The sequence below is a fragment of the Paroedura picta genome, chromosome 13 (assembly GCF_049243985.1).
Source record: "Paroedura picta isolate Pp20150507F chromosome 13, Ppicta_v3.0, whole genome shotgun sequence".
NCBI classification, from domain to species: Eukaryota; Metazoa; Chordata; class Lepidosauria; order Squamata; family Gekkonidae; genus Paroedura; species Paroedura picta.
The window spans coordinates 19,578,916-19,604,967 of NC_135381.1; the positions used below are offsets into that span (position 1 = coordinate 19,578,916).

The 26,052-nt window shown below is 48.3% G+C and overlaps 2 protein-coding genes across 6 annotated transcripts; both read left to right on the forward strand.

Moving 5' to 3' along the window:
• Nucleotides 1-481: 481 nt before the first annotated feature.
• On the forward strand, nucleotides 482-8,009 carry C13HXorf65 (chromosome 13 CXorf65 homolog). Of its 2 annotated transcripts, none has more exons than XM_077308353.1 (6): nucleotides 482-555; nucleotides 1,181-1,267; nucleotides 3,051-3,185; nucleotides 4,059-4,127; nucleotides 5,492-5,613; nucleotides 7,788-8,009. In XM_077308353.1, exons 1-6 carry the CDS (start codon nucleotides 531-533, stop codon nucleotides 7,911-7,913), a joined length of 564 nt encoding a protein of 187 aa, XP_077164468.1. In that variant the 5' UTR covers nucleotides 482-530; the 3' UTR covers nucleotides 7,914-8,009. The 2 variants fall into 2 exon arrangements, with proteins under 2 accessions (XP_077164468.1, XP_077164467.1); XM_077308352.1 differs by lacking the exon at nucleotides 482-555 and adding an exon at nucleotides 589-724.
• A 2,540-nt stretch (nucleotides 8,010-10,549) lies between these two features.
• LOC143822380 (sestrin-3-like) lies at nucleotides 10,550-22,574 on the forward strand. 4 transcript variants are annotated; one of them, XR_013226141.1, is made up of 10 exons: nucleotides 10,550-10,726; nucleotides 14,302-14,508; nucleotides 15,172-15,354; nucleotides 15,742-15,972; nucleotides 16,167-16,272; nucleotides 16,793-16,911; nucleotides 17,099-17,289; nucleotides 17,901-18,045; nucleotides 19,150-19,271; nucleotides 21,084-22,574. XR_013226141.1 is itself a non-coding variant. In XM_077307450.1 (9 exons), the coding sequence occupies exons 1-9, from the start codon at nucleotides 10,667-10,669 to the stop codon at nucleotides 21,171-21,173; spliced, it is 1,332 nt and encodes a 443-aa protein (XP_077163565.1). In that variant the 5' UTR covers nucleotides 10,550-10,666; the 3' UTR covers nucleotides 21,174-22,570. The 4 variants fall into 4 exon arrangements, 3 of the variants coding, with proteins under 3 accessions (XP_077163565.1, XP_077163566.1, XP_077163567.1); XM_077307450.1 differs by lacking the exon at nucleotides 19,150-19,271 and having other exon boundaries at nucleotides 21,084-22,570; XM_077307451.1 differs by lacking the exon at nucleotides 21,084-22,574 and having other exon boundaries at nucleotides 19,150-20,212.
• The last annotated feature ends 3,478 nt before the right edge of the window (nucleotides 22,575-26,052 follow it).

A 26,052-nucleotide genomic window follows, 5' to 3' on the forward strand; every position in this document is an offset into this window, starting at 1 on the left:
ATTCTCTTGCCCTTGTCTACACCCTTTAATTCTATTTTTAACCCTCCCAGGCATTTCAACCCTGATGCTCGTATCTTCTTCCCTTTTCAGTGCCTGTCTGCTGGCCCTTTTAGATCCTGGCCCACAATGCCACTCAGGAGATCCTTCATCTGGATATTTACAAGCTACAAGCTGGCCCTTGTGAATGACTTGGTCTAGTGCCTTTATCCTCAACCTCCTGCTCCATTTCCAGTGCAAGCCTTGTGCTTACCCCAACAAAGCTGGGGCTCTCAGTATTCTTCTGTTGATTTGGATAAAGTAAATTTAATCCTTGTAAAGATAATAATGACTCTGAGGTTGACTTAACCATCCTTCTCCCAATAAAGTGCAACTGTTGTTGCTTCCAGTGGTCAGATCTGGATGGCTGCAGAAATTATGCCATTATTGCCTTCATAGAGTGTTCCATATTGTGAGGTTGCAAGAGGTCACAATGGCCCTGGGATGGCTCAACATGCAAGGAGCTCTCCACCCATGCAAAAGGCAGCTGGGGCATGTTCATTACCATAAAACATGGAGGTAAGGCAGGAATTGGCCATAGGATGCTGTAGACATGGATCCTTGGCTGAAATGCAAGCGAGGAAGGCATTGAGTAGCCCCTAGGCTGCTGGGAATGGAAGTCTGGACAGACATACATGGGGCTCCTTCAGATAGATGGGCAGCTCCCTTCCCTTGCAGAACAGAGCAGGTGGGTACACAGAAAGACTTGTCAGGATGACCTGCAACATCCCTTTATAGGAATTGCTTATCCAACTTCAGGTTCATTAAAAAAAAAAAAAGCTCATTAGTCATGTTATCACCATTGTACCCTCCCCCCAGCACCTTAATAAACTACACTGTTATGCCAATCTGAAGGACTGTGTATAATTGCTATGCGTCAGGATCTGCTTCCTGAAACACCATTATTCTCCATTGTTCTTTCCTTTTCCATCCCATCCCACGCACACACATATTTTCAGTGTTTTTGTAAACTTCACATTGGAAATAAGTAGAATTTTTATTCTGGGAGAAAAACATCTCGATGCCTACATAATCAACAAGTAACCCAGAACCTGCCACAACCATGGGCCTATTGCAGGATGTGATTCTGCCTCCTCTGGGGAAACCAGGGCTTTGGCAGCCATCTCAGCTCCTTCTCTTGCAGACAACCAACAATTCCTGGCCAACATCAACTGCTCGTACTTACTATTAATGCACTACATACGTGACAAGGCAGGACTCGAGAAGACAGGTGAGACGATCATAGGATTCCAGAGACTTTGCAGGGTGACTGCTGCAGATCTGGACTGGAAATGTGAATTGTGAACAGAGTTTCCACGCAGCCCTCAGCAGAGCCATTTTGGGTAGTAGTTTGTAATGAATGTCTATCGAAGAATTCTGGGGAACTTGCAAGCTTGCATTGTTCAAAGATATTTTCGTTGGTCATAACGAGAAACTTAAGTGGGAGAAGTATCACAATTTCCCCAGTGCAAAATGCTATCCCTAGTGACATCAACACACCAAAATACTTTGGAGGGCTATACACATCTGAGGAATGTTTTTATTATTCTAAAAACTGAACATGCAGAAGCAGGAAGTATTGGGAGGTAAATAATTTCAAAGCTTGCCGACAGATCCTGCAGTTAGAAACTGCCCATGCGGAAATCCATGGGTAGGAAAGATAAAAGGTGCAGCTATGGAAATGAAGAGAAGGGCTCTGGTTGCCCGTTAAAAGGCTTTCCTGAAGCAGGATTTGAATGGCTGAGATTTGAGAATAATGCCAGATTATGTTGGCTGGAGGTAACTGAAGGCATAGATCTGGGTCTGTGGAAGATGATTAGCCACTACAGCTGAATGGAACTTTTGTGTGCAGAGGCAGTATACCAGAAACTGAGTGTACATAGCAGAGAAGGTAACAACCATGCTGGAACGTGTCCTGTGTTGTGTTTTGCCCAGTGGCCAACCAAATGCTCCCTGAAGGCTTTTGTGCAGAGGAAGACTGACCTCGGTGTGTCCTATTTGTGACTCAGTTCTGTTAGAAACCTTGATCTGGTTCAAGATGACCACAGTTCTGCTCTTAGATGCACCTGGCTCATGTTCTCCCTCCCTGTCCTCTGTATCTCTTCCACAAAACATTCCTTGATTGTTTTCACTTTGCCAAAGAAGCAGGGAGGAGTTTGGTTCTCCTGATCATTTTATGAGATCAGGGATAGGACAGTTGTTCAAGGAGTGTCCATGTCACCTAATTTGGTCTTGGTTCATTTCCCAATGAGAGCTGGGTGGTTTTCCTAAGCACTACATTTGGAAATGGCCAACACTGAGGGAGGGACTGATCAACCTACTTAGATTTTGAACTCAGCACTTGCCGCTGTTTAAAGCAAAGAACTTAACTAGTCACTGCCGTCATACGTTTAACTCGTGAAAGTCTCACACTTTATTTCTTATTCCTGAGCTGAAGGGGATGGAGGTCCACCAGTGAATCATAGAACACTTCCTGGTGGACCAGCTGATGCCTGGGTTGAGGAGTCTTCTTCAGTTTACGTTGTGTAGCAATCACTTCTCCAATGTACAAACTGCCTTGCTACAAAATTGTAAACTTTGTAAGACAATACAACTTCCCCCCCTAAAAAAAACCCAAAAATGTAATTAAAAACCAGATCAAGGCAAGTTAGACAACTAGCATAAAATGTAAGAAGGCAGAGCGGAGCTTGAGATTTTGGCAATACTTGGCAGTCTAGTTGATATGGAGTAGGGCAAAGAATGTTGGTCTGGTCCTGGGAAGCATTTTGTCAATCCTTAAGCAGATTCAGGATCCCTGAATACAAATTAGCTGTGTCTCCAGAGACCATGCGTATGTATTCTTGTTTTGGACAGGCCTTGGAGATGCAAGTTAAAAGAACAAAGACTGAAGCGGGTCTGTAGATGGCCTGCAAACTTGAGGGTGGTACAAAGTCCATCACATACTATGGAAGGGTAAAGCAGAGAGGCGGCCTAGATGCAAGAATCTACACACCGTCCTCTTGATTCTTTTCCAGAGCCCATTGATTTGTGTGAAGAAAATGGAACCCTAAAGCTGCTTTTCCTGGTCAAGTTCCCAGAAGAAAACGCCAGCAAGTTCCTCACCCCCCGGGGAACCTACTACATATGTCGGGTAGAACGTGGTGCCCCAGGTATTCACAAGGCCTAGGCAAGTCACAACAGCTGGCCAGCAAGTCGTCATTACCCCAGTTTCAAAATTATTTGGATGAAACTGCCTTAGTATTTGTATTTGTCAAACTAGCCCAAATAGTCTTCTCTGAGATCCTGGCATTGAATGGGTTGAGATGCAGAAGGTCTTTCTCAGCACCTCCTACTGAGGTTCTTTAACTGGAAAGCAAACCTGGGAATTTCTGTATGCAATGTCTGTTGTCTGAGCCATAGCCCCTCCCTTCTCAAATGTGGCATATGTAGATTGCCAACATGAGGGTCACCAGCAAAGTTGGAGGCACACAGACACTCATTTTAAAATGTCAAGCTTTTCTCCTCCCTCCTGAAGTTATGAGTGGTAGATACCTATTTAAAAAATGGACTTTCCCTTGGATTGTTTTGAAGTATGGACAGTAGAAGATGCACAAAACCAAATCCCAGCCTGCTTAAAATATGTGTCTTCCTTAAATGACGTATGTAAATGAGGAGTGGTCATTTCTCCTGTGCCTCCTGCTCCTTGGTAACAAGCACAGGACTGTTCATGCAGACACCTCCCTACCTGTCAGCAAGAGTGTGCTACTCCTTGGCTAATGGATGCACACTTTTTAAGACCTGATCATGCCGCATATCTGATTGCTCACTCATTTCCAGTCCCTCTGCTCCTTTGCTTGTTTTGCCTAGAGGTAACCGGTCTTGCATTAATGTCCAAGTGCCTGCAACCTCTCTCTGAGCAGCAAAAGACATTGTTTATAGCTTGTGAGAATCAATCAGAGCATTCTTCCCTTATTTCAGTGCCTTGCTAAAGAGAAATATAACAGAAGTATGATCCTGACATGTGTGGTCCTGTTTCTTTGCAGGGACTAAACATGAAAATGGATACCGGGCTTTCCACCCTGTATTCAAGCACCCGCCATCGGATTTGCTCGGTAGGAACCTGCAAAGCTAAGTCTGTGCCAGGGGTCTGCCTCAGCATCCATTTCTAATACCAAAGCACATGCCTGGAGCAGCTGAAGGAAGAGCAGCTATAGAATACCCCAAGCAGGTGCCAAGGGCATGTATTTCCCCACTGAGTTGCCCTGCCTCAGGGAGAGTGCATCCAGAACAGAGGTGTTTATGGACAGATGTAAGCATCTCTGAATCTCTTCCTTGAGGAACCTGCCACTCCTGATATTAAATGTTGAAAAAGGGGGCAATCAAGCTCCTGAACCTAGAGTCAGAGGCGAGCTGACTTTGGTCTTAACATAACAACCAACAGGTCTGTTCACTAGTTTTTGGAGGGGAAGGTCAGAGCCAAATTAGGAGGGCCTGCATCTCACGCCAGCTCCAGGCAGATGCTCACACCCAATAGATCTTTGGCAGATCCTGAGCCAGCTCTACATCTTTTCCTGTTATCCTGAGGGCTATCCTAAACAGGAATCTGATGCCCTCTAATCCAAGGAACTCTTGCCTAGATGGATTTCTCACTCCGTAAAGTGGAAATAATAGCGTTCTCTTGTTGTAAAAACAAACACAGCCCAGACTGTCCTTGTTTGGGGAACCAAAAGTATATATCCATAACAGGTCATCAATAGGCTTCATCTGTGTAGAGATAGGCTGAGGTCCAGTGGTTTGATGGATGAACCAGAATCTGAGAGATGTGGGTTGGATGTAGGTAGAGTTGATACTTCTGGGTTAGGAAATGGATGGGATTTAGGGACCTCAGTGGAGTACAGTGCTACTCTAATAGTGTCCACCTTCCCAAGCAGCCATTTTCTCCAGGATCTCTGTTGCCCAGAGGCGAGCTATAATTCCAGAGGATCCCCAGGTCCCACCTGGAAGCTGGCATCCCTAGCTGTGGGAGCTCACTGGGGAAAACTTGGCCTGGTCATTGTGTTTTGGCCTACCTACCTGACAGTTGTGAGAATGGAAAGTAGGATGTTGTAAACTGTTCTGGATCCCCACTGGGGAGAAAAACAGGGTAGAAATATCAAAATAAATTAGACTTCCATGCTGCTGTTTGTCTTTATTATGTTTTACTTTGTCAGCCACCTTGAGCATTCTCTGAAGAGGCAGCCAAAAGATTTCCTAAATAAATGAATGTGTGCAGGGAGACGGTTTTGAATGTGTAGTCGGTGTGTTTCAAAAGGCATGCTGAAAGCGACAGCACCCCCCCAAAATCCCTCACCTTATTCATAATGTAACATCTTATCACAAACACCAAAGGGCGTGGAGAACCTCTGAAAATGGATATCCTCTTCTCTAATAGTCACTAGAATAAGGTTTCTTTTTGGTGTCTCTGTTCTTCCTGCAGATTCCCTGCGCAACCAGTGTGACTTTCTGGAGAGAAGCCGCTTGAAGATGCTCCGGAGCCAAGATGGCAAGAAGCCCCCTACGATGGAGGCACTCCTGTCTTCTATGGCAGGCCAAGTGGTGGTGAGACCAAGTGGCCTTCTATGGCAGGCCATCTGTGCCTCTTTGGTCCCTACAACTGACCCGGTGCCTAGATCTGACTACTGTAAACCATGGATTCCTTGCCACCACTACTACTGAAGCATGACCAGCCTGGGCAGCCAGACTGGCATGTCTCTGATCAGAGGGGAGGCTGACAGGGAGGTTGGTTGCAGTGCAGAAGAAAGACAGGATTGGTTCTAAAAATGCAGGAGGAAGAATAAGCAAGGCCTTCTTTCCTCTTCACCTCATCCATCTATCTGGGACTTGAAAGTACAGCCAGCTTGGGATTTAGTGGGCATGTTAGGTTTGGGGAGCCAACTATTCTAGATAAACCGTAAAGTCACTCCCACCCTTCCTGTTCCAAATCATGGCCCTGCTTCAATCATCATCAGCAAGCAAGGCCTGTCCTAAGAAGCTCCATCTAGGCACCCAGACCAGCTCCCCAAGCCATGTTTGGGAATGGCAAGCTCTTTCTCATCATGAGACCTCATACCTCCCATGGACATCGGGTTGCCAACCACAGGTGATGGGGCCCATAATTTTCCAGAATTAGTATTGGTCTCCATACTATCAATTCCTCGGAGAAAATGGTTGCTTTGGAGGGTGGACTCTGTTGCATTATTCCCTGCTAAGGTTCCTCTCCTCCTCAGACCCTGTCCTTTCCAGGCTCCACCTCCAAATCTCCAGGAATTTCCCAACCCTGATTTGGCAACAGCATTTGCAGGGACCTTGGAGAAGAAGAACTGGAGTCTCTGGAGCAGGTTTTCTCAACCAGAAACCCTCGAGTTTCCTGATGGCCCTGGAAGGGTTTCCCAAATGAGTGGGAGTTAATTAATTTTTAACATCTTTTTAAAAATTTGTTAAATATTTATTGGGTGATATGATTATCTATGGTCATGTCAACCTCCCTCCCAAAATGGTGAGTGATGGGTCTGGAGGAGGTGGGAAGGGGAGGGACCCTGAGTGGATGTGTACACAGCCTTGCTTCTCAACTATATTTTGCACGATTGCACCACTTTGGGGGTTTCTTGAAGAATGTTTCAGGAGTTTCTCAATGGTAAAAGACCTGAGAAAGGCTGGAGAGACAGTATATAAAATGCTCTAAACAGCAACAAGAAGAGCCTCTTGTGGCGCAGAGTGGTAAGGCAGCAGACATGCAGTCTGAAGCTCTGACCATGAGGCTGGGAATTTGATCCCAGCAGCCGGCTCAAGGTTGACTCACCCTTCCATCCTTCTGAGGTCAGTAAAATGAGTACCCAGCTTGCTGGGGGGTAAACGGTAATGACTGGGGAAGGCACTGGCAAACTACCCTGTATTGAGTCTGCCATGAAAACGCTGGAGGGCGTCACCCTAAGGGTCAGACATGACCCAGTGCTCGCACAGGCGATATCTTTACCTTTAAACAGCAACAAATCTTCTTTTCTTTCATAGACACTTAGTGGGATGTTATTTACCAAGTGATATTATTTATTTCTACACCCTGAAAAGCTTCAGCTACCCATTTCCAAATATGCAGGGAAGCTCTATTAAATTAAGAGGACATTTTCCTCCAGGCCTACTCCCAACCTCAAAAAGGATCCAGGAGCTGGTTATAGTTTCCTTTAGCAGAACTGCTACACTTTCATCAGTTGCCTCTTAACTTGGGAGCTCCAGAATGGGAAATATCTGGAGATTCTGAGGGTGGGGTTTGGGGAGGGGAGGACTTCAGTGGGGTATGATGCCATTTTCTCTGGGGAAACTGTTCTCTGCTGCCTTGACATCAATTATAATCCCTGGAGATCTCCAGCTACCACCTGGAAGTTGGTAACCTTAAACAGTGCAGCTTTCCCGTACTCTGTGGTTGTTTGTCATGCAGACACTATGACCTAGCCAGGGATTTGTCTCCTGGTCTGTAGACAGCTGCTTTCTCCTTGCCTGCTTGGCCGGTCAAAAGAATCAGGTTGTCACTATTGTCTATACAGGCCCTCCAAAGTGGGCCTTTTTCTTGAAGCAGCCAAACCGGGACCACAATCCCTTTAATCCCTTTGACCCTTCCTTGAAGCAAATGACCTAGTACCCTGAGACAGTCCCACCCTTTCCCACTCCCCACACAGTCACAGTGTCTTTCTTGGCCACTGCCTCTAAGCCCCACTGATGGCCTTGTCTTTTCTGCTCAGGGGAAAAGCACAGGGAAGGCTGGAGTAAGTGCAGCAGGCAGCACAGATGAGGACGGCTCGCCTCGTAAGTTGACTGGAGCCACCAAGGCCAGGATGGAAGCCAGCAGGAAGGACAAACATCGCTGAGAAGGATCAAAACATGGCCAGAGGGAGCTGGGAGGGATGTGTGGGCACAAACGCTCACCACCATTCTGCCCTTGTGCTAGAATAAAAGCACCTTTAGCTGCAAGGGTGTTCAGGCCTGCTGTCTTCCTTGGGATGCTGGGAAAAAGTATTTTGGAGCTGAGAGCGGATTGCAGCTGCCTTGTCTATTGAACCCATTTTGCATTCAGAGCTGGAGCCCTTCTGTTTTTAAAGCTGATGTCACCAGGGAGGTTTCTGATTGGAAGCTCTGAAAGGAAGCTGCAGCAGAAAGTGGATTTGCCAGAACACTGTGAAAAGAAGCTCCCAGCAAACAGCTCTAGTGTGTGTGTGTGTGTGTGTGTGTGTGTGCAGCACTGATGGGCAGTTGCAAGGCCTGTACAGGCTTGTTCAGTCTCTCCTCCCACTGATGCATGCCTGCTAGCTACTTTAGAAGCCATTTCTCCTTGGAAGAAGAATCAGGGGGACCTATTGGCATGTGCTGGGTCATCCTAACAAAAATGCAGGTGGTAGAGGCTTGCATTTTTCCAGTGCCTTCAAACTTCAAAGTCAAGCAGCGGGGAGAGCAGACAACACTGGGATTAAGATGCAACAAAAGCAGAAATTATGTTGGTCATTTCCTTGCTGTACTATATCAGGCAAAGGTGCTGATGTATGGTGCCTTTAGAGAAATGTTCAGATCAAATTCTGTACATATGAGAGGTCTGTTAAAATGGAATTTTAACCCCCAAGAGATACTGTAATGATAGTCATGTTAGGGCTGCCTACTTTGATTTTCACAGAATGAGAAAACAGCACTAGTGTTATGTCCTGGCCAATTTAAAATACTGAGTGCAAGCTTCTGGGTTATGCAGAGCTCTTCAGACTGACTAGATGTGTCTGCTAAATTTTTGGAACCTGGGTTAGTATGGTTGTGTGTCTCATAATGCAACAAAATGTCGCACTAGGGCCACATGACAAGATTGACCGTCTTCAAAACGGCATTTCTACTGTCATGCTAGATCGTCTCTGCATTCTACAAAGTTATGCCAAAGAAAATGGGTTGATAATGCAGAGCTGGGGATTTCTTTTTTTCTGCTTGGTGCGAGAGCCATCTTGTTGTAGTGCTTAAAAACTGGGGCCTCTAACCAGGAGAACTGGGTTTGATTCCCCATTCCTCTACATGCAGCTAACTGGGTGATCTTCGGTCAGTCACAGCTCTCTTACCTCACAAACTGTCTAATGTGGTGGAGAGGTAAGGTAGGTGATTGTAAGCCACTTTGAGACTCTTTTGGGTAGTAAAAAGTAGGGTATAAAAACCCAGCTCTTCTTCTTTGGGTCTCCTTTGCTCCTTCTTTAAGAAACCCATAGCCCTTTAATAACCACATGCTCAAACACTGTACAATTGTACATGGTGCAGTCAACCCCCTCCCAGGCAAGCTGCTGCCCACTTTGAAACATGGGCTCAAATGGATATGGGACATCCCAAAGACACACAGGAACGGACAGTCTAAAAAGGCATTGCTGCAACGGTTGCTTGGTTAGAAAGTCCTCAATCCATCCACATCTGTAGAGCAAGCTGTTGCTGTGGGGAAGTTTACTGCATTGTGTTGCACTACAAAGTGACTCAGTTGCCAAATGGCTTCAAAATTACATCTTGGTGATCAGGAGCATATTGCTATTAAGTCCAGTGTATCTTTAAATATCCCACATTTAATTTTTGTAGTACCATATAGTCCAATGTACACATCTTTTGCATATGGATTGGAAGAGTCATTGGTCAGAAGGTATGTTCAAGGCTTGACTTCCCACCCCTGCTGTCCTGATGCTTACTTACAATGAACAGAGGGGATTATGCAAATTGTACCTGACTTATCCACTGGCTTTACAATTGGCCTCTGGTACCAGAACTCTCTTTGCTAGGTTTGCATTATCCCTCCCACCAAACACACAAACAATTGAAGGGCTGAGAGAAATGGAGGTGGTTAAAGCAGCCGTGGTTCTCTGGATCCTGGGGGAAAACTCAGGAGTATTTGTGCAAATGATGGAAAGGGAAGGAAAAACTCCCCAACTAGCATTATTAGATTGTAATAAAACTCCCATGCCACCACCAATACTTTGCCTCTTTTTGCAGGGTATCATAGCCAATTTCAATAATATATACTGTGACCATAAACAACGACGTATATATCGCATGCATAATATATGCAGGATATCCAAAATATCTCTTGCTACATTACAGTGGCATTTGGTTGTTTCAGCTCCCTACAACTTGGCGTTGTCTTTGGAGGCTGCGGTCTTATGCACATTTACTCAGTAAGAACCAAATAGGCAAAAGAAATTTACCAATGTCTTCCCGGCCAAAGAATAAATACTAAAAAAATACGACACGGCTCCCTTAAGAGCTGTCAAGGGACACCACGCTGGACCCTTTGGTCCACCCCTTTCTTTTGAAATGGGCGGGGCTTCGACGTTTGACAGACAGGTAACTTTCCGTTCGGCCCCACGTGGTCTTACAAGCAACCTGCCGCGAGCCTCCAAAAGTCCCAGCCCCTCGCCCTCGATTGGCCGCGAGCCTTCTCCCGTCTCCGCCCCCTTTGGCGTGGTTGGCTGGCGGCGCGAGAGCGCCACGCCCCCTGGCGGCTTTACTCTGGCTGGGCTGTCCGGACTTGCGAGCTTCGCCGGTTAGTCGCAGCTCCGAGGCCGGTAGTTGGTGCTATCTATGTAGTGAGCGGGGGTAACCCGGCAGGCCGGTGAAAATGATCCTCTGCCCCCAGAGCACGGAGCATCCCCGGGGAAAACAGTGCCAGAGGTTGCAGGTAAGCTTGATCTGCTGCGAAAGCACCGCCAGCACAAGAGACCCCGGGCAAGACAGCCGGGCCTCGACCCCTCTTCCCCGGCTTCCTCCCCTGGCAGGGCAAAGACAGCGGCGGGGAAGACCCCGAAAGCTCTCCGTGTATCCGAGCTCCCAAATTCCGGCACGTCTATTCGGAACCTCCAACCCCTCCCCCCCGGCGCTTTCGTCTCCAGTTTGCACGGGAGAAAGCCGTGCCGCGGAGGGCGCCGAATGGCGTTTGCTTCGTCCCCCACCAACACGTACCGGGGCTGGCAGCACGCCCCCCTCGCCTCTCCAGCCCTGCCGAAGGGCTCAAAGGAGCCCCACCACCACCACCACTCCCACCGCCACTAGGAACGCTCGCAAGTTCTGCAATTACAGCTGGTGGCTCTCCTTGCCGAATCCCTGCGCGTGCGGAAGGTGCTTTTTTCTCCCTCCGGCTAGAGGGGGGGGGGCTGTCAGGCTCCGTCCCTCCCCCTTTGCTTTGCAGCTCGAGAGAAACTGCAGGGGCGGGCGGGCAGGCTGCGGTGGCTACACCGGCCCGCAGGGAAACTTCGGGGGTGCAGGCGGGGGATGGGCACGCGCGGCTCCAAGAGCGGGTGAGGACCGGCTCCGGAACGCTGGCTGTGCGCGCTCGCCCTCCGCTCCCTTTGTCCTGTCCGAGGCGGCGGCGGCAACAACGGGGATGCGGGATGCTCCAGCCTCCTTCTCCTCCCCTCCTCCTCCCCGCGCTGCCAATCAAAGTTGTTTTTCTCTCTTTCCTCCTGCGCTTTGTCGGTTGCGCGGCTAGGGGGCGCTGCGGCTCGCCTGCTGCAGCTGGGGGGGGGGGAGGCGGGGAGACAATGGACCGGCACCAACCTGGCTCGCTCGCCGCATTACTGGGCCAGCTGCTGCTTCTTCATGGAAGAGGGGGCGTGGCTCCTCCTCTTTATTTCCCCCCTCTGGGTTTCTCCTGGGACAGGGGCTACCCCCCCCCCCCCCACACACACACACCCTATGGGCCTGGGAGCATTCTTTCCCAGCTTTGTTGGCTGCGGAGGGGCTAGCCTCTCTCCCACTGGATGGTGTCTTTGTCCATCGCTCCTCTCAATTGCATATTGAGAGAGCCAAACAGAAGTAGTCTAGGATGGGGCTGGCCTCCCACCTTGATGTGTGGATCTCTGGGTCCATTCTGCAAAGCCCAGCTATGTCACCTGTGTATAAGGCCACAAACAAATTGGAACCAGGCTGCACAGGGGTGCCTGCTCAATAAAAAAACAGGAAGGGTCCACCTGGTCTCCGATCTGCCCCCAGGTTTTGAAGAGTCCCACCTTTCCAAGAGGATGGGACATGTCAGAAATGATGTCCTTTTAACAGAGGGGGTTATCAAGCTGGAGAAAGTGGTGAGTGCTTACTTCCCAATCCAGCCTTCTTAAAGGGGTGTAGGGCACTGAGATGAGGAAACTTGTCCAGAATTGCAGCTGGCACTGTTTGCCGCCCCCATTTCTGCACCCCCTTTTGACTCTAGCAAAGTCCCCTATAGATCTCCTAATGATTTTGGCATGGCAGGTATCGCAGGGGATCTCTCCTGGCTGGTATTGGGAGATCATATGTGGGTCTCTGAAGTAGCTAAATGCCCAGGCTCTGGGGCTTCCCAAACTTGTGTTTGTTCTGAGCGCAAGAATGCTGTTTTAAGGCACGGTGGAGTCATAAGGAAGGCTGCTTTGATATGTGGAAAGGGGCTGATTTCCCACCATCTTCCCCCTTCCCAGCTACAGCCAGTGAGCAACATTGGTTTCAACAGGAACTTTTGAGATACATGAAGAGAAAATGGGTCTGGAAATCCTTCTAGGGTGGATGAAAGAAGGAGGAAGGGAGAAGGAGCTGAGGCAGGTGGCTCTTTTGCTTCCGCCCCCTTCAGGCTGAGGCAGGAGAGGGCTTGGCTCTCGCCAGCTGCTGCCTAACCTGGATCAGCAAGGAGGGCAGGTGCCTGTCATTGCCAGTGGGGTACTGGGGGTGTGGATGATAGCTGTTCTATCGCTTTGGTGGGCCTCTTTTTCTAGGTCTGTGCAAGAGGCAGAGAGCCCTCCTGGCTGCCCTGTGCCTTCTGCTTGTACCTGCTGCAACATACGATCCTTGGCCTTTGGAGGGTGGCAGCTGCCTTTGGCATGAGTCTGGCATTTCTAGACACTGAGGCTGGGCCGGCAAAACTGGTTATGGGGCTTGGAGGTGCCCCTGAAGTGCTTGATGCAGCTTGGACCCTGCCCTGGAGTTTCCAAGTGGGGTGGCAGCGCGCGTGGTCCCCACTGAGCTTGAGAAGACTGGCCAGAAGGAGGATAAGGGGGTGCAACCTCCTGAAAATGACCTGAGCCTTTGAGGCACGGGAGCTTTGAGGAAGGGGATTTTGTTTCTCCTCCTGTTGACTTCCGGCTCTGAGTATGTAAAGCAAAAAGAAAATAAAGGGAGCACCCAGTAAGAGCATGTAAGAGAAAAAAACCCATGTAAGGTCAACGACAGTACTGAGCCACATCTTCTTGCTCTGTTGTAGTGTATCCGTTTTTATTTGGTTATATTCGAGTATAAGTATAATTATAGAATCATAGAATGATAGAGTTGGAAGGGACCTCATAGGTCATCTAGTCCAACCCCCTGCACTATTCAGGACACTCACATTGTATTGTACATATTGCTTATGTAGCATGGTGCTTGGCTCGAAGTTGCAGACCACAGATATGACTCCTGTTATTGCATATGGAGCCTGGCAGCCTATAAAACTTTGAAGAAGAAGAAGAAGAAAAAGAATGCTCAGAACTTGTTCCAGATAGTGCAGATTATGGTTTGGTAGGCAAAGTTGTATTTCGAGGGAGAGCAGAGTAGAGAGTAGAATGGCAAGGTTGCGTCAGGGCTGTGTTGTCGTCTTCCTCTCCTTAATGAAAGCAGCATAGCATTAATACAAATGAGCACACTCGTTTAATTTATATGCAGAACTTTTTAAAATACTGCTCCAGCAACTCTTTCAAGCCTGTGAATGCATAAATTATGCCTGTATCCTTTATAACTTGCATGGCATGGTTTTGCGAGTTCTCTAGGCCGATTTCAACTCAGAACTTATTCATTTCCCATCTCCCTCTCTTCTAGACATACCAGACCTAAGGTGGGTAACAACAAAGCCAAAACAATCTGAAAATATTTAGGACAACAAATACGAATGTGACACATTAAAAACAAAACTAAATCTAGCATGCATCAGCTAGCCGGGTATTTCCACTTTGCCCACGCTGCCCCAAAAGCTCCCTGGAACAGCTCTGTTTTGCATCCTTGCCAGAATGTGCACAGGGCCATGGGTACCCTCTTCCCCACCACACTTGCCCTGGTCAGATGTCCTTTTCAGAGCCAAGTCATTCCTTGCTAACTCAGCATCTGTGCCCCCAAAGCTTGCTGTATCCTGTCTTGCCTTCTGGTTAGGCCTTCCCTGACACAAGCTGGCTCCCCTTTGGACACATTCCCCACACAAGGAAGAAAGCTGCAAAAATCTTTCTCTTTTTTCCCTCCACCCCCCACCCTTCCTTGCCTGGGCAGGTGGCAAAGATGAATACCGGTGACAAGGAGCGGACACCCCAGTTGCTCTTTGTGAAAGCCTTGGCCAGCAGGGGGCGCCTGGAGGCCATCACACAGCAGATGGGCTACCACCCGCAGTATCTGGACAGTTTCCTCCGGATGCAACATTACCTGCTGCACATGGATGGCCCCTTGCCCTTTGATTGCCGCCACTACATTGCAATCATGGTGAGTGCCAGGTTTTCCCCTCTGAAGAGCTGAACCAAAGCCCGCCCATCCACTGGGCAGGCACCTTGCTGGGGTACTGTGAGAGTGAATGGCAAGGGAGCTTCAGGGCTTGTCACAAGCATTGCCCATCTTCCTCTGTTGCCATTTGGAAAGCTGTTCTGAATCCAGATGTCTTTGGCAGACACAGATTCCGAGGCCTGAGGGCATCACAGTGCCTGTGTAACCAGGATATTAATGCCTGCTCCCTTTTTGTCACCTCGGAAGGTGTCCATATTTGTTATTCTTCCATCTTCCTAGCAGTGATAGTGGTTTTTTAATTTTCTTTATACCCCACTACTTTCCTCCCTGGGGACCCAAATGGGGTTACATTGTCCTCTTCTCCACCACTTTAGCCTCACAACAACCCTGTGAGGTAGGTTAGGTCGACTTGTCTGACTCGCCCATGGTCAAGTTTCCATGGCAGTGTGGGGATTTGAACCTGGGTCTCTGAGATCTTTGCCCAACACTTGACTGCTATCCTACAAAGGGGCGGTAGCTGAGAGAGACATTTCTGAGCTGGCCCACATGTCAAGGGTGGATGAGACTATCCTGGGCAAAGATGCCTTTTCAGGATGCCTTTCCTCTTTGGTTACGGGCCCAGTGGGTCTTGCCCCTGTCTTGCAGGCAGCTGCCCGGCACCGTTGTCGGTATCTGGTGAATCTACACGTGCTGCAGTTCCTGCGGGTTGGCGGCGACCCTCAGTGGCTGAGGGGGCTGGATTGCATCCCCCCCAAGCTCCGCAAGCTCAGCGAGATTAACAAGATCTTGGCACACCGGCCGTGGCTCGTAGGCAAGGAGCACATAGAGGTAATGGCCATGAGCCGAGCAGGAAGAGACTGGGGGCGGGGGAGGGGAGCACACCCTTCCTCCATCCAGTTAGGCTGCCTGGGTGGTGGGTTTCAGCAGCTCAAAGGTGGCTGCTACCACCCCACCACCACCATGTAGGAACCATGGGAGCATCTAAAAATCTGCTTTATAAAATGCTGAGCCAACAAGTGTAGAGTCTGCCTCAGAATGTTCTGTCCGCTTTGCAGTTTCCCAGCGCCTTTGCTGGAGAGGGGGGCAGGCAAAGGGAAGATGCCTTTTTCGCTCAGTTCTACGATACACTAATTTTATGCAAGGGCAGAATCAGAAGTGCTAGACTGGTCCAGTGGCGGATCTCAGAGCTCGTCTCTTTCCTGTGTCTCTTTGTAGAAGCTGCTGAAGATCAGCGAGCAGAGCTGGTCCCTGGCAGAGCTAGTCCACGCGGTCGTGCTTCTAGCTCACTACCACGCATTGGCCAGCTTTGCTTTTGGCTGTGGCTGTGAACAAGACCTGTGCCCAGAGGGAAGGGCCTTGCTGAAGCTCACCGTCCCAGGGAGCCTCTGTTTCTGCGAAGTGGGCCACAGCAGCAGCCAGGATCTGCTGCATCTCAACCGCAAACGGGTCCGTCAGTTTGGAGAAACATTTGGGGGGGGGGGTCTGGGGAAGGGAGGAGCTTCAGGCTTGACTGACAATTTGTGTCAGGCGGTGGGATGTGATGGTCTTCCGGGGCTGCATGGCATTAGCGGGACGGGGGTGGGGGGAGCCCTTCCAGGGTCCTAAATGAATGGTGCTTCATCCCTTTCTCTGTCTACCAGTCCCTGGATTCATGTGTGGAGCTGGAGTCTCTACGAGAACGCATTCACAGGCTGCAGGTGGAGAGCGAGAACCGGGAGGAGGTCAGGCTGCCCGAGAGGGAAGAAGGTAATGCCTCAGGAGGTCTCTGGAGCTAGAGGTGGAAAACATTCTGGGTGTTTTGAAGCCCTCCTCCATCCTCCCCAATTATTATTCTTAAATCAAACATATTGAATACTTTCCTGTGAAACCTAATCATATCGTTTTCTGCTTTAACGACAAAAATATATCATTTATTAGTAGTAGTAGTGCGTCTATGCGTATATGTAGTATGCAAAGTTGTACTAATAGATAAACTTATTGAATTTAAAAGTCTTGTATTTGCAGTTTTGCTTGTGGAAATAAACATCTATTATTGGAATAAGAGAGAGGGCTGCAAACTGTCACATCCTGTGTTACCTTTAGCACACATATTATTTTTTGGCACCTTTGAAGTAGGGGGAGAAATTTCCCATTGTGTTTTCTTTGAAGCTGCAGGACATGAACAGCCATGCTTTGTGGGTGCGTCACAGGCAAGCACACAAATGCCATGGCCTGTATGTTTTTTTCCCCCTTTCCAACATGCCTTTTGGTTGCCTGTGTCTTCTAGGTTTAGATGGGGAAATCTTGGGCCCTGCAGATCTCTCCTGCTACGTTCAGGACCCGAACTTTGGATACCAGGACTTTGCTCAGCGTGATGAAAACCAGACACAGATATTCCGTGTCCAGGTGGGCGTTGCTGCTGTTGCCTGCTTGGGAGGGGCTTGAACGGACACAGCGCGATCAGGGTGGGGGGAGAGGTGAGGCTGAATCTTTTCTTCCTCCTCCTCACTGCGCTGGAGGCTGCTTGTTCCAATCTTGGCCTCCCCCTTCTTCGACCTACTTTCTCACTCTTCCTACATTCCTTCCATGGCAGGATTACTCCTGGGAAGATCATGGCTTCTCTCTGGTGAACAGGCTGTACTCAGACATTGGGTATCTGCTAGATGAGAAGTTCCGGAAGGTCGATGGCCTCCAGAGCTGTGCAATGGCCAAGCGGCAGGGCTGTGAACATGCCACGTTCAAGCGTGGGATTTGGAACTACATCCACTGCATGTTTGGCATCAGGTACCTGTCTTTCTGTCTCCTGAAGCCCAATGTTTTGCCGTTGGCAGGGGAGACCGATTTAGCTCCCTAGTCTAGAATTTCTACACAAATCGTCAGTTTGTAGAGTTGGAAAAGGATCCCTTATGCCCATCTAGTCACAAAGAGCCACACACCCACTGTCACTACTGCCCTTGCCAGTCCATGGAATACAGATCTACGGAGATGCTGGTGTGAGTTATGAAAGTAACACTGGCTGGCTCAAGAAAAAAAGTCAGTCTGCGAGCAGGGAAAGGCAGAGGGTAGACTTGCCCTTCCTCCCACCCCCCACCCTGCTCATCTGAGTCTCTGCTGTGCACAATGGGGGTGGGGGGGTCTGTGGGAGGACAGCCAAGGCATATAGACAGGGCATACCTTGCAGAGATGGGATGAATGGGCTTTTCTTTTTTGCTTACTTCAAGGGAACACCATTCATTGGTTGCCTGAGCTCTGGTTGAAGAAGCGACAGGCAATGTTCCTGCATTGTCTCAGCATTTCAGCGTCTAGTTTGTAGCCACAGTATGTGTGCATACATGTGCCTTAATAAAAATAATAAGGTGGGCGTGGGTCTCATTTCCCTGTCATTCACTCTGCAGGTACGACGATTATGACTACGCAGAAGTGAATCAGCTCCTGGAGCGCATCCTGAAGCTCTACATAAAAACTGTGACCTGCTCCCCAGAGAAGATGAATCCTGAGATGTTTGAGCGCTTCTGGAAACAGTTCAAGCACAGTGAAAAGGTGTGTGTGTGTGGGGGGGGGGGATTTGTGGTGGGCAGAGGCCTGGGGCAAGTGGCATGATTGGCATCTTGGTGGCTTCCAGACTTTGGATTTGTTGATTGCAAAGGTGATGGAGAAGACCCAGAAATCCATGTCCATACTTGGGACAGTTTGGCTTGGCCATTCTTCTTCTGTTAACTGCTGCAATCAGGAGTTTTAGTAGATCTGCACAGCATTTTGTGTTGTGGTTAAGAGCAGTGGCCTTTAATCTGGAGGAACTGAGTTTGATTTCCCCACTCCTCAACATGCAGCCAGCTGTGACCTCGGGCCAGTTGCAGGTCTCAAAGAGCTCTCTCACCCCATGTACCTCGCAAGGTGTCTGTTGTGGGGAGAGGAAGGGAAGGTAAAAGAAGAAGTAGAAGTAGAGTTGGTTCTTATATGCTACTTTTCTCTACTTGGAGACTCAAAGCGGCTTCCAACTGCCTTTTCTCTCCCCACAACAGACACCCTGTGAGGGAGGTGAGGCTGGGAGAGCCTTAATATTACTGCTCGGTCAGAACAGCTTGATCAGTGCTGTGGAGAGCCCAAGGTCACCCAGTTGGCTGCATGTGGAGGAGAGGGGAAGCAAACCCAGCTCACCAGACTAGAAGTCTGCATTCCTAACGACTATACCAAGCTGGCTCTCAAAGAAGAGTTGGTTTTTATACCCCGCTTATCGCTACCTGAACACTGTAAAAAGCAGGGTACAAAAAAAACAGCTTTTCTTTCTCTCTTAATATAGCGACATATATTCTACTCTGGAAATAACAAAATCTAGCAATTCCAGGTCTCATGGATAAAGCCCATGTTAGTTTACTATGTAAATGTTCACTCAAGTGTTATTCAGCTAAGGTTCTACTTCCTGCAACTGTCCCTTTGAATTTTGCTCCTCTGTTTCATTACCACTTGGCTAGTTTCTGTTCTCTCACAAGTGGCTGCAGCAAATCCTCAAATCAGTCCTTAATTAAAAATCACTTGGTGATGACCAGTTCTTGGTTGGTGGGGGGGGGGGATTAGTGAGTAAGATACTAATTTTCTTTGCAGCCAAAGTGACTTCTAAGTATTTTCTCTTCTTAACTATAACAGGTAAAGTTCAGTTCAGGAATGCGGCAGTAACTACAAGCAAATGGGAGCTAAGGAGGGAAGCAGCTGTAAATCAAAGGAGCAAAATTTCATCTGCAGTTACCTTGGCTGCAAAGAGAAAAGCAGTAATTAACCGTCCCTCTCCTAAAACAGGAACTGATAAGTATTTATTGGGGAATGCTGTGGCCACAGTGAGTGAATAGAAAGTCCAGCTAGATTGGGTGAGCGTGAGAGACACTGAATAAGCTGGAGTCAGGCGTGTGGTGGGACACGGCTCTGTTGCAGTAGCTGACAAGTGCCTCTTGGATTATTGGCCTTGTGCATGCACGGCAATGCCAGGAGAAGCAAAAATGTCAAGCTTCGACCAAAAATTGTGTTCTAAAGCAGAACTGCCTCCTTTAAGGGTAGGAGACCGGAATCAGTCCATTCAGAGAACTGGACATCTGGTCACCATCCGTTTACAGGGCATACAATCTAGTTTTTAACTGCTAAGCACGTAGGGCTTGAGTTCCCATCATCCTCTGACCGCCCTCCCCCCCTTTTCCCCTCAACAAGCTGCCATCTGTGGCTCTCACTATATTGCTTAGCAAAGACTCTATCTAATCCATGTGGGTTTTTGACGTGGGACACATCTTCTGGCGTGCCTCGTCAAACAGAAATGTAGATGGACGTGATATCTATCGTCCTGCCCACGAATCCTACCAGAAGATGGAAGGGTCCAGCCAGTGACCATGCTCGCCAATGGGGCATGAGCAGCCGTTATGTGACCCGCTTGGGTCGAGACAGCGGCTGCCCCTCCCCAAGGCATTCCAAGCAGCTGCTGTGGCCCCTGGGGCCCCTGGGGGCCAAGGCAGTGGAGGAGGAGCAGGGAAGCAGGAGCGGGGAGGAGAGTGAGTGCGTGTGTGTGCCTGCACACATACGCAACCCGTGGGGTCCAGGCAGCAGCAGAGGAGCAGGTAAGCAGGATGGGGGAAGGGAGTGTGTATGTGAACATGTTTGCTTGCTGAGAGGGAGGTAGGTTAGGAAACCCATAGGTAAAGGGGGAGTCTCTCTCTGTATCTTTGCAAGTGAGGGAGGGGAGAGGAAGCTGGGAGGAGGTTGGGAAAACCAACAAGTAAGGGGAAAACTGGGGGGGGGGAGTTTCTGTATGTTTGTGTGTTTGCAAGGAAGGGAGGGGGCCCTGAGAAGGTCGCTCCAGAGCAGGTATGTCTCCCCCATACCCTCTGAGAATCAGACTGTCAGGACAAATTTATTTTTAAGAGGTTGGCTTCATTTTAAAGACATTGGCCTGGAGCGGGGGACCTGGTTTCTGTGAATATGTTCTTTTCTTTTTCTTTTTTTTTTGCCTGAACAAAGTGGACTTCAGAGTACCTCCGAGTTTGAGGATTTTGGAGAGAAGTGAGGGAACAGTATGTTTCTTTTTGCCTTCCCTGACCGAAATACCACACTTTGATCACAGTCCTTGAAATTCTCAAAGTGCTGTGATATTTTCATTGTTTCAGAACAGTGCGCCACAGAAAGAAATATTTATTTGTGCCCCACTTTTCTCCCCACAAAAGGGCCGGTAACTTTCTTTTCCCAATGTCAGAACAACAACCCTGTGAGGTAGGATGGGCTAAGAAAAAATGACTGATCTAAGATCACCCCATGAGCTTCCACAATGGATTTGGAATTGGCACCTGAGTTTTCCAGATCTTTATCCAAAAGTCTAACCAGTACATACCCTGTCTGAAGGGATTTTAGGAAACTTCTGGAGCTTAAATCTTATGCCTGTTAATTACTGTCCAGTTGCCATTGGGTGAGGCAGGAGAGACTCCCAGAACAGGACTGGTACTTGAAGGGGTTACTGTATGGATGAGCCTTTTCCCAGATGGCCCTCAGGTTTCCATGCTGGTGCCTTTAGCCAGGTCTGACTTCTGCCTCTCTTTCCTTCTTAGGTCCATATGAACCTTCTCATCCTGGAAGCCAGGCTTCAAGCAGAACTGCTGTATGCTCTTCGTGCGATCACTCACTACATGGTCTCCTAGAAGGGGTGCTGGTGGGAACCCCTCTGGGGCTGAGGACTCATGCACCATGGCATTCACCCACCATGTTTACTTGACAGCATTCCCTTCCATTGTGGGGTGTGTGGAGAGACAGACACCCCTCCATTTTCATGTGCAATTTCCAAACTGGGACTCCGGGGAAAGATAATTCAAAGGTGGTGTGCAAGACATTTGTGTCCAGTTTGGCAGTGTTGGAAGTTGGGCTCCCTTCCCTACTGTCCATCCCTCTGGGCAGCTTGGTCTGCTGAAGAAAGTGGCTGGCCACAACTTGACTCTTCCCCCCCTCCTTTCTCTGCACAGGGCAAGGTTGCCGGTGCCACCTCTTCCATCCTTGATCCAGTGCAGTAGCTCTGTCTGCTAAAACATCCGTTACAGTATTAGGTGGGCCTCTCCCTGCCTCCACATGCCATTCTTGCCCCCTTCTTATTGTGCCAACAAGACCCACATTGTAAAGGCTCAGCTTGCTCTTGGACACTCTCGTAGGAGGAAAAGGTGGGGCGATTTCTGGCTTGTAAAGGTACTGGTAGGGGTTAGTGAGACCTTACTTCTGGCCAAAGGTAGGGTATGTGTATGTATGTGTGTGTGTGTGTGTGGAGGAAGCAAGTAGAACTCTTTGCTTGTGGGAGCTCCTGCCCCTGACTCTGCCGTTTTCTTCCCTGGTTAGATTCTTCCTCCCTGTCCTCCTTGCCAGCTGTTTTCCCTAGCCAAAATCTCCTGCATGCTCAGCAAACACCCCTGTACTCCCTACACCCCTGATTTTTGTTTGAAGGGAGCCGCCTTGATCTGCCAGCAACACATTTCCTGTCTGGCTTTTCTCAGTGGCTTCTCTTTACTTCCTCTAGCCAGCAAAGGGGCAGAGGGTGTCCAAGGGTTTGAATATGTGCCCCCAATGATTTTTTTTCTTCTTCCAAGGGGTCCATTGTGATGACATAAGCTACTTATGGGATGGCTTCCTCTGATCTGTGCTCTTGCTAGGAACTCTCTGCCAGCAGAGAACTGGGGGGAGGGGGGGAGACTGGTGCTCTATTTTTAATGTTGGCATGTGCCACTCCGCGAGTCCAAGAGAATAGTCCCCTGGCTGGCATGCTGCAGCGGCGACCCTTTTTGTGGGTAATTGTGCATGCACATTGCCTGGATCACTGCACAGAAGCTGCATCTCTTGGAAGGCTTGGGGTGGGGGGTTGTAGGGACCTGGCAGAGGGATGCCAGAGAGTCACTGCAAAGTGGGGAGTGGGCTTGTCACACAGGGCATCAGCTAACCTGTTTACTGTGTAAATGTTTTTTTGGGGGGTGGGGGACAGAACACCGTGTGGGGAAGAAAGTAAAAGCCTATTTTTGCTATAAAGATAACTGTTTGACACGGAGCAAGCTCCGTCTTGTCTGTCTGTCTGTGGGGCTGTTGTGCCTACAGGTTGGTCAACTGGAAGGGAGTGGTGGTGTTGAAGGGCTGGGCAAAGCTGATGGTAACGCAACTCCCTCCCCCTCGCCCCTGACTCCTTCCCCCTCGCCCCGTGTTCTGTGTAGCAAGAGATTCTTTAACAAAGATGTCAGAATAGACCATTAAGGCTCCTTTCTGGCTCGCTGTTCAGCTAAGCAGGGCCCAGCCACGGTGGGAGACTGCTTGGAGGACCCATAAAAGGATCAAACAGGATGCAAATGTAATTTTCCTGTCTAGTGTTTTGTGGAAGCTTAATCACCTTTCTGCTGTTGGGCTTCAGGACACCCGTTAGGTGCAAGGAAGAAAGTGCTCTTTATTTGATAGGGAGCAAAAGGGGACGTTCTTCCTTTGTCTCTTAAAACTTGGTAAAAGTTTAACTAGCTAAAGTTCTTCCTTTAAAAACAACCAAAACCAAGAGGGGTTTGGCTTCCAAGGACAGGGTAAGTGCCACTTTTGGGGGTCGAGATTAGAAGAACACTTTGTTTATTGGAAACATTTCTGTCACTTCTCCACCCAACTCCAGGTTGCCAAGGTACCAAACATGCCAGACATTTAAAAGCACTGAAAGTACTTTTAAATATATAAAATATTTGAAACAAACACACACAACCAGGGAGCAGGACTACTTAGAGTAAGGGAATGGCAAACTGAAGAAAGGAGTCTTTTGACCTGGTGGAACATCACAGGAGGGGACAGATGACTATCACCGTGCAGGGCCTTCCAACGTTGTCATGCCTTGACAGAACAGGCCCTTTATCAAGGTGCCACCCCTCCAGCCTCAAACGGGAGAGGCACCCGAAGCAGTTCCTCCAGAGATGACTGGAGTGGTCGGGTAAGTTCATATAGGAGTACATACATATATGGCCCTTTGGATGTCCTGGCCCCAAGCCGTATAGGGATTTAAAAGTCAATGCCAGCTCTTTGAATTGGGCTTAGAAACAAACAGGAAGCCCAGTGTAAATAGAACAATAGAACACTTCAGTTAGTCTTCAAGGGTAGCTCCGCAAAGAATACATTGTTTCATTCTAATCCTGGGGTTTCCAGGGCTTGCATTGCAGTAACAAGCTATTTTCCTGCATGGGAGTTTCCATAGGTCTCACCATTTAAAGCTGATTGAAAGGTGTCTCTGACCACTGTCTATCCAATAGCAAGCCCTGGATCCAGTAACATACCCAAGCTATGTACTCCTTTGGAGGAGCACAAACCTATCCATAACGGGAAAAATCTCAGTTCCTAGGTCAGATTGTCCTTCCTGCAGTAGTGCCTCTGTTTTGCCATGATTAATCTTAGCTTCATAGTCCTTCTGGGACCTTCTGAAAGTAGGACTTACAGTGGAGTGTCAACCATGTACAGTTGGCAACCCAGTCCAGTGGATGGAACAAGATCTCTGGGGGACAAGATTGAACCATGTGGGACTCTAGCCAAGGGACGAAGCAACATCATGCTCTGAAAATTACCTGTGATGTAGAACTAAAGCCATCACAAAATGGTGAAAGGTGGTCCATGATTGGTAGGAGTGAAAGGGTGTCAAAGGTGCAGAATAAACAAGAGAGTTGCATTCCCTCTGTCCATCACTTGGTATGGCTCATCTGGCAGGGCAACCACGGCTGTTTCGGTCTCATAACCAGGACTGAAACGGGATTGGAATTAATGCAAACAGTCTGGAATCCCTGAAGTTGCCCAGGCACCATTCATTCTGTCTCTTAAGATTCTTCTCTGAAAAAAAAAATCCATCAGATTTAGCACCTAAATTTGTGTTGTTAAGCCTGATAGTCTTTTCCAAACAGCCTCTATTTGCTTACTGTAAAAATCTGTCCGGGCCTCCTGGCTTTCCTTTGTCAGCTTGGAGAAGAAAATACCACTGATGTGCCTTGAGACTGAAAAATGCACAAGAGGGTCCTGCTAGCTATGCTTCAGTGTGTTTGATTAGGCCATAAATTGGGGGCCTATCCCACTACAGCAGATACATACAAGTGTATGTTGGTTGATCTCATCTAAATAAATTCAGCATCAGTTACTTAAAATGTTCACTGCTGTTTGACCAAGTTGACCAAATGCCAGCTTTGCTTTGGTTTACCAAAATGAAAAAGCAAAGGCCTTGAGTCACATCAAGGATCATTCTAGCCCTGCCTCCTGTTTCCAGCTGGGAACAGCCTCCAGGAAGCCAAAATGCAGCACTTAAATTCAGCAGCCCTGCTCAGCCATTTCTCCACCAAGATCCACCAGTTGGAGCTACTCTGTTCTGCCAATCATGTATAAAGCCAAACTCAAACACTGGCCAGCTACCCTTCTAAAACCATGTAAGCTAGAGGTCATCATGGAAAAGTTAATTCCACATATTAATTGTGGGAGTTGCACAAAGAAACATTTCTGACTTGAATCTACCTACCTATTTTAGTCAGTGACCTTAAGTTCCTGGTGGGGAAAGAAAAATGTCACTCCGTTTAGCATTCTAAAATTTTTATAAAGATCAATTATATATCCCCTAAAAGCCATGCACAAGTCCCCTGAGGAAAACTTGAAGGAACTAATTATGGTTGAAGGTGATCCAAGGGAGATGTGTGGAAGTTCTTTAAATATCTGAAGGGAAACCAAGTTGAAGATGGCAAATATTTGTTTACTGCAGTCCCAGAAGGCAAGATAAAATCAAACTGGCTTGTTACAGAGGGCAAATTGGTGAAAATGTATAACAGTAGTTATTATCATTATTAAATTTCTTACCCACTACTCTCAGCAAGCCAGCTCGTGGAAGGTTGCAGCATAAAAACCCCACAACAATAAGTCCCATTAAAACTCCCATTAAAAATTACAAAATGCAACATTAGAAAAACAACCTGGCGGAAAACCCCCAATCCATCCCATGAGGTATTCCTGCCCCCAGGATGGCAGGGGGCTATGTCAACCAATGTTATCATGGTGTTCTAGCAGGTGAGGAAACTTCCTAAGGGGGGGGCAACCAGTTCTTCCTCCTCGTTTTCTGGTTCACTTGCTGCTAGAACTGACAAATTACCTATGTGTGGGGGTGGGGAGGGACTTCTCACCTTGAAATCCCTCCCGGGACAGCCATCTTTTGGTAATGCTCTGCCATAGGGTTTTGTACCAGACCTCTGGTCTCATCTTCCTTGCCAAGGCTAGGAATGGAGCTCAACGGTTTTGGAAAGGTATCTGACCCCATGACCCTTCCCCCCCCCCTTGAAAGTGGTTTCATTTGACTTTCCTGGCTGGGAAAGAGTGAAAGTGACAGCAGGCCAAATTAAGTGAATGTGCATTCTATGCATGGTCAGAACATTTGCAACAGATATATTCATGTTCTCAAGTTTCTAAGGGCAGGCTGGCATTCTCCACACTTATTCCAAAATTGCAAAAAAAGGTGCAATTTTCTGTGCAAAGTCCATTGCAATGAGATACCTAAATCAGTGAATT

Coding starts and splice junctions, on each gene's coding strand:
- C13HXorf65 (XM_077308352.1), top strand. CDS start 691: ATGGGCAGCTCCCTTCCCTTGCAGAACAGAGCAG. Junction 725..1,180: donor TCCCTTGCAGAACAGAGCAG/GTGGGTACACAG, acceptor CTTCTCTTGCAG/ACAACCAACAATTCCTGGCC. Junction 5,614..7,787: donor CTATGGCAGGCCAAGTGGTG/GTGAGACCAAGT, acceptor TTTTCTGCTCAG/GGGAAAAGCACAGGGAAGGC.
- LOC143822380 (XM_077307450.1), top strand. CDS start 10,667: ATGATCCTCTGCCCCCAGAGCACGGAGCATCCCCGGGGAAAACAGTGC. Junction 16,912..17,098: donor CACAGATATTCCGTGTCCAG/GTGGGCGTTGCT, acceptor CTTCCATGGCAG/GATTACTCCTGGGAAGATCA. Junction 18,046..21,083: donor AGTTCAAGCACAGTGAAAAG/GTGTGTGTGTGT, acceptor TTTCCTTCTTAG/GTCCATATGAACCTTCTCAT.